Source organism: Sciurus carolinensis, unplaced genomic scaffold, assembly GCF_902686445.1.
Source record: "Sciurus carolinensis unplaced genomic scaffold, mSciCar1.2, whole genome shotgun sequence".
NCBI classification, from domain to species: Eukaryota; Metazoa; Chordata; class Mammalia; order Rodentia; family Sciuridae; genus Sciurus; species Sciurus carolinensis.
In genome coordinates this window covers 577,507-583,967 of record NW_025920195.1, presented here as the reverse complement: position 1 = coordinate 583,967, position 6,461 = coordinate 577,507, and the positions used below count along the sequence as shown (strand labels likewise).

Genomic DNA, 6,461 nt, shown 5'->3' with positions numbered 1-6,461 from the left:
AGTCTCCAACTATTAAAACAAATTAAAACAGTTTATCTGTGAACCATTGTTTTGTGCTTTCCTTAGCTCTCATATATACATACACTCTGGTACTTTGTCATTGCTGGAGAATGCTGATTAGTTTGAAAAGGAAGAGACCAATGTCAATCTTGCATGAGATGAGGGCAGTATCCTCTCAATGTTGCAAATTATGCACCAAATCATGTAAGACACAGAAATCTCTCTTGGTAGTGGCTGGATTATAGAAGAGAATGAGAAGAACCAGAGTCTTATGGATGTATTAATATTCTACTTTGAGACACTAAAAGACTGGGGCAGACACAACAGTTTATGAGTTAAGCCCCAGAAGATCTGTCCATACCATTAGTCCTGGGCAAAATGAACACCAGCTTCATAGGTTGGAGTGTCACCTTTTTTGTAAAGAAGGTGCTTGAGTAGTTTGAAGTTTCTGTTTATATTTCTGCATCTGCTTTGACCGTGAATGCAGTTTGTTGAAAAGTTCACGAAATTTATACTGTGGAAATAAGGTTTCTAAAAAACCTTCCAAGAAAACACAAACCATTCTCCTATTTACCTGGTTGTGCTGAAACATTTCAAAAACACAAAGAATGCCTTTCCATGTTGTCTCAGCACCAATGATGTGCTTCAGTTCATCTGGCATAATTGCAAATAATTTTGTTTTTCCTGCAATTCTTGTTTTCATTTGAATAGCTTTATCTCTGCATGGAACAGACTCTGCTAAAATGCCATTTGGCCAAAATGCATCTCTGAAATGTTTCACTGAGTCAGCTACTTGTTCAGGTGAGGTCATCCAATCAACATGGTCAACGATTTTTCTGTTTATAGTATCACCATATGTAGCTCTAATAAGCTGTTGAAGTAGGTTTTTGATATTTCTTCGCAACCACTGAAGTATTTTAAGTCAAATACTTCATCCATAAGAAGCAGCATTACCCTAAGTGGAATATTGTCATCCACGTTATCATCAAGTTGAACTGAGACTCAACAATGTTCAGGATATGCATCAGTCTTTGTAATTAAAGGAGGCACCTTGAAAAATGACTGCTTTATGTCTTGACCTAATCTTTCTGACATTTTGCCCATGTTGTCTGACATTTTAGTCATTCCTTCTGCCAAACTATCAGGAAGGGATTTAACTGCATTTGAAACATTCCTCATAGAATTTCGAAGTGGATTTACAAAAGTGTCAATCTTACGAGCAAAGTCCCCTTTTCCTTTACTGTAGGCTTTGTTCTCAAGGAAATCATAGACACTGTGAGCCAAAGCTGGAGATGCTTTCATCATTTCAGGAGTTAACAGTAACTGTAAATAGGCATTTAGATCATTTTTTCTCTTTTCTAAAAAATCTCTATCCATATTATTAAAAGTCTTTTTACCAGGAAACTTCAATATGCTTGACAGATTTTCAAACTGTTCCGTAATTCTCATGTGAAAATCATGGAAGTCACTGTATCGATGATATGTCTTCCACATCTCCTCACTGTTTAGATTGTGCCAGTGTACGGTGATGGCACATAATGCATATGTCTTGCCATGATCATTACAAACTCCAGTATCTGATATGTAAGCATGAAGTTGTACTGTGTCATCAGAAGATACACTTGAAAGGTCATCTAAAGACAAATTTATGCTTCCTGTAGGAGATCCATTAAAAGATTCTCCATCCCCATCATCTGATCCTCTGAAACTAGGATCTTTTAACATGTCCAGCTCAGCTAACATGCGCACATAAAGGGCATTTTGTCTGAAGGAAGGATAAAATCTTTCATCTTGTAGCATCAATTCATATACCTTTCTTTGAATGTCATCAAAGATTTCAGGGGTTGGATCTTCATGATTCAGAGTATCTGCTAATTTTGCTACTAAATAGTCATCAACAGTAACTCTTGGAGATGCCTTTTCAGACAAATACTGTTCATAAATTTCAACAATAGCTACTCTTAAGAGACCTTTGGTTTGGTTGGTTTGATGTTTTCCATCTTTCTGATGACTTAATGAAACCTCTAGCTGTTGTTGGGCTGTAACCGGGTAGCCCTCCACTGTCATCCAGAAGAAAAGATGTGCCTGACCTCCAGTTTGCTGCATGTAATCCATAAAAAATTGTAGTGCAACACTGTTGACAAGAATGCTGTCCAAAGGGACTGTGCAAAGTTTCCCAAAGTTTGCTGCCAGTTTCACAGTACTTATTTCTTTGCCTGACTGCAACCGCTGTATTTTTGAGTCACATACTTTCTTTACAAATAATAAGCTATTTATTTGATTTTTAATGGTGTTGATATCATCACCAGCTGTATCTAAAGATCTAAGATACTGTAATTCTTCTACTGCCTTGTCTCTAACTGCTTCCAATTCTCCAATATTGTCACTCAATTTAATAATGTTCATAAAGGCCTCATAGTTGCAATTTGAATCACGGATCATCCATATGACATACTGATTAATATAATCAGGATCACTGAGTTGATTTATTAATGGAAGAAGAATTCCTCGTGCAAGGATTTCCCTGACAAAGTATCACATGATCTTGTTCTGGAAATCTCCAGGAGGTAGCAATAAATAAGACCTCACACAAATCTCTTAGGAATCCTTCTTCATCTTTGGGAGAAGTGCACACTAGGTCACGGCAAACTTCCTTCTCCATTTCAACTTCAACTTCAAAGAAGGTATCTATAAGATCTTCTGCTGTACCTTTTACTTGATCATCTTTCTCTGTTATTCTCCGTTGAACCTTTCTGAATACTCGTAGGTGCGTGCCAAAATCATCTACAATGCCTGTAGTAAAATAAGGTTGCCAGTCTATTTCTTTTGACCTAGTAGCAAACTGAATGAGAGCATTCTGAAGAGTCTGCCTAATTTCAAGAAGAAAAGATTCATCATCACTTAGTGTGTAATACCAATACTGGAAATAATCCCTCAAGGAAAACTGGATAACTTGCTGGAGAGGTTCATCAATAATATTGGCACCCGTCAATCTTCTATCGATCTTAATAGTCCTGGCTTCCCGTTTCATTTCTTCTAAGCACTTAGGAACCCCAGTTGATGTTGGAGGAAGAAATGAGTGTTCACACTGCTCTAGGTATTTTTCTGAGTTTGTCTTTCCAAACAAGAGAGTAACCACTAAACCCCCACCCACAAAGCAGAGGATATAAAAGGCCAAATAAAATATTACAAAGGGTCCAAAGGTTACTGGAAAAAGACGATGCCAAGGCTTCCCCATCCCCATATGGATAGACTGGCCTCTGTTAACATTATTACACCCCGGGGAAGTGAGGTCCTCCCTAGCCTCACCGCATGGCAACAGCCGTAGCAGCAGCGAAAACTGCCCAGGCCGCCGCCAACGGCGGCAACTGCTCCTTCAGTCCTCTCCCAGGCGGCGGCTTTACTCGGCTTTGCTGGCTTTCCCACAGTCCGACTGCTCTCGACAGACGCGCCGCCATCTTGGAAGGAGGACCATAGCATTTTAAATTTAGCTTTGAAACATTTTACTATTGTTTTTATTTTTATGTGTTTCTGAAATTTTATTTGTGATCAAAACCACAAAACAGTGCTTGATCTCCCCAATATATCACATATACTGTTCAACAATGTTAATTCAAGTTGTGATGTAATATATCTGTAGAAGGTTTACATCCCAAAAGTCAATAAATCAATTTCCATGTAAACAAGCACTCATTTCTGTCTTCTCTCATCCATAATGTCCTTCTCATTTCTGATCAGGAGAATGTTTTCTTTGTTTGTTTTTTGGTGTTTTATTTAAGTATAGCTCTGCTATATTTTTCTCTGCGGTAGTGACATATTTCAGTTATCAATATGTACTGAGGATTTATCCTGATTATAGATTTTGCAAAAATTTATTGCTTTTTTAACTTGAAAATATTATGCAGTTTCTATATTCCAAATTCCTCCTTTCTCTCATTTCAAAGGATATTTGGTTTGCTTTCCCATGGCAGCTTTGTTGAATAATATTATAACAAACATTGGTGTTCAACTGTCTTATTTGGTATATGTTCAAAAATTTATTAAAGTCAGAATTCACTATGTCCTTCTGTCTTAATTGATGTCACTATTGCCAATTGAATATTGTAGTGTTTAATGTTTTTAAATCATGAAACAACTTTCTTCCAATTTTGTTTCTATTTTGAATATTTTTTATATACCACAAAACTTTGAGATTCCATAAAATTTCAAAAATAAGTTGTTTTCTTTCTCTGCAAAAAATAACAGAGATTCACATGGAGTCTCCAGGTATCTTTGAGGAGTACAAAGGTCTTTTAATTTAATCTTTCCATTCTGGAAAATTATCATATTCAACCTTCTTCAATGAATTGCCACATATGTGTGGATTTTTTAATATCCTTTCCATGTTTTGATTTTTAACTTTATTCTATTATGATCACAAAATAATTTTAATATTTACATACCTATTAACTTTAGTCTTTTCCTTTCCTACTGGTTGATTGAATTAAATATTTCATATGCTATTGAGAACAATTATCATATAAGTCAAATATATTTAAATTATTTTCAAAGTCTTCTGTTTTTTGATTACCATCTTGTTTGACTTCCTTTATAGCAAGTATGGATTCATGTATCCTAGTATTAAAATGTTGCTTTCTATTTCTTCATTTAATTTTTCAATCTTAACTTTTTATTTCTTGGAAGTACAATGTGAGTTCAAACTATATTTACTTTAAGTACAGTACTCTAGGAAAAGTTCTTTTTTATCTTCATATAATATTCTACTTTGTCTCTTTCAAAGCTTTTTTGTTAAAATTAAAATATATTTTATCTCAGGTAACTTCTTGCATGAAACATTTGTATATCATAATTTGGCCAAGCAAGCTTTCTTTTGGCCAAATTTTTATGTAATGGTCTTCTAATCTTTTGCTTCCATTCTACATGTTTCCTTAGATATAGAGTTCCAATTAGATTGCATATATTTTTATTTCTTTTATATTTATTTTTCTTTTTTAATTTTAATTTTTTTATTTTTATACATGAAGTATTAAGTTATACTTGGAGTATAATTTACCATGTTTGGGATTGTCTGGAATGTGAAGTTACACTGTTCATGTACTCATATATGAACATAGAAAATTTATGTCTGTTTCAGGTCTATTGTCTCTTAAACCCATCACCACTTCTGTCCTTTAATTTCACTTATTTAATCCAATTAAACTTTATTCTACACTCCCCCAACTTATTGTGTTAGCCTCACATATCACAGAGAACATACAGATTTATGAATTGATATTTACTACCTCTTTTTTTAACATTCACCAGGATTTATAAACATCTAGACAGACTAGAGGTTTCAATTAAAAACTTAATTTTTCCACTGTGTACATTCAGTATTAAAGGAAGTACAAACATTTAACAATAGTTCTAATTTAAAGATGTCATTAAAATATGAGTATTCTTGTCCTTCAGTAATCCAGTCTTCTATAATGCTCCAATTTTGAGAAGAATAGCCTTCCTAAACATTTTAACAAAACATAGAAATTTTGTTTACTGATTCAACTTTTGTCATCAATGGCAACCTCTTTAGCATCTAAAAAAGATGCATGTAGACAAGAACTCATTTGTCCTTAGTATATTCTATAAAAAGTGCAATAGAAAACAAAACCCATAACACAGTAACAATAGATACTTTTTCCTCATTGTAAGCACGCTGCCATGGTGCTCCAGAGAACCAGCATACAATGCTTATTACTCAACAGGGATTTTGGTTATTACCCTCCACAAAACATTTCATAGAATTTTTAAAATTAATTTAAAAATTGTTTTGTATTTTACTGCTTGTAAATTAGTTTATCTAAAAGGTTGATATTTCTAAAAAAAAATCCCAGCATTTTCAAATAAATATACAAGATTGAGGAGTAAAATGCACACACCAAGAAATGGTTATAATATAAAAAATATCTTTTACACATAACCGGTCTTGCCCAGGATCCTCCCTTCTCATGCTCAAATTTTCTTCATGTCCTCTTACCTCTGAATAAATGTGGACAAATATCACTGCTAGAGGTGATCTAACAATTCCTTTCAAAATCATTTCCAGAGGATATTTCTGACTTTTTAAAACAAAAGGGTATTTACATAACTTTATATTCTAACTGCAACATATATAAGTAACCTCTTTAAAATTTAGAATGTACAGATATAACAAAAATTTTAATAGGTTGGGGGCCAAGATGAGAGCAATAAAAAATTTTTCATAATATATATACAGGTCTTCTATAAATGCCCTGTAAATCTTCCTGAAGGGTATTGGACATTTCCAAAAGATTATATAGTTTCTACCTTGCAGTTTCTTTCTTTGGTAGAACAAACCACAACTGTCCAAAACTGTTCACTGTTCCACAAATCATGCTCCACAGCTTTGCTCACCTTCTGGGATGGATAAGATTTTTGTTTGCCTTCTCAGTACAAGGTGTCAT

The 6,461-nt window shown here is 34.2% G+C and overlaps 1 protein-coding gene across 1 annotated transcript; it reads right to left on the bottom strand.

Annotated features, from left to right (window-relative positions):
- Positions 1-406: 406 nt before the first annotated feature.
- LOC124974960 (sorting nexin-13-like) lies at positions 407-3,398 on the bottom strand. Its single transcript, XM_047537908.1, is given in 4 exon segments — positions 407-912; positions 915-2,581; positions 2,583-3,210; positions 3,213-3,398. Coding segments are annotated over 4 exon segments (2,859 nt in total). The 5' UTR covers positions 3,271-3,398.
- Positions 3,399-6,461: the final 3,063 nt, after the last annotated feature.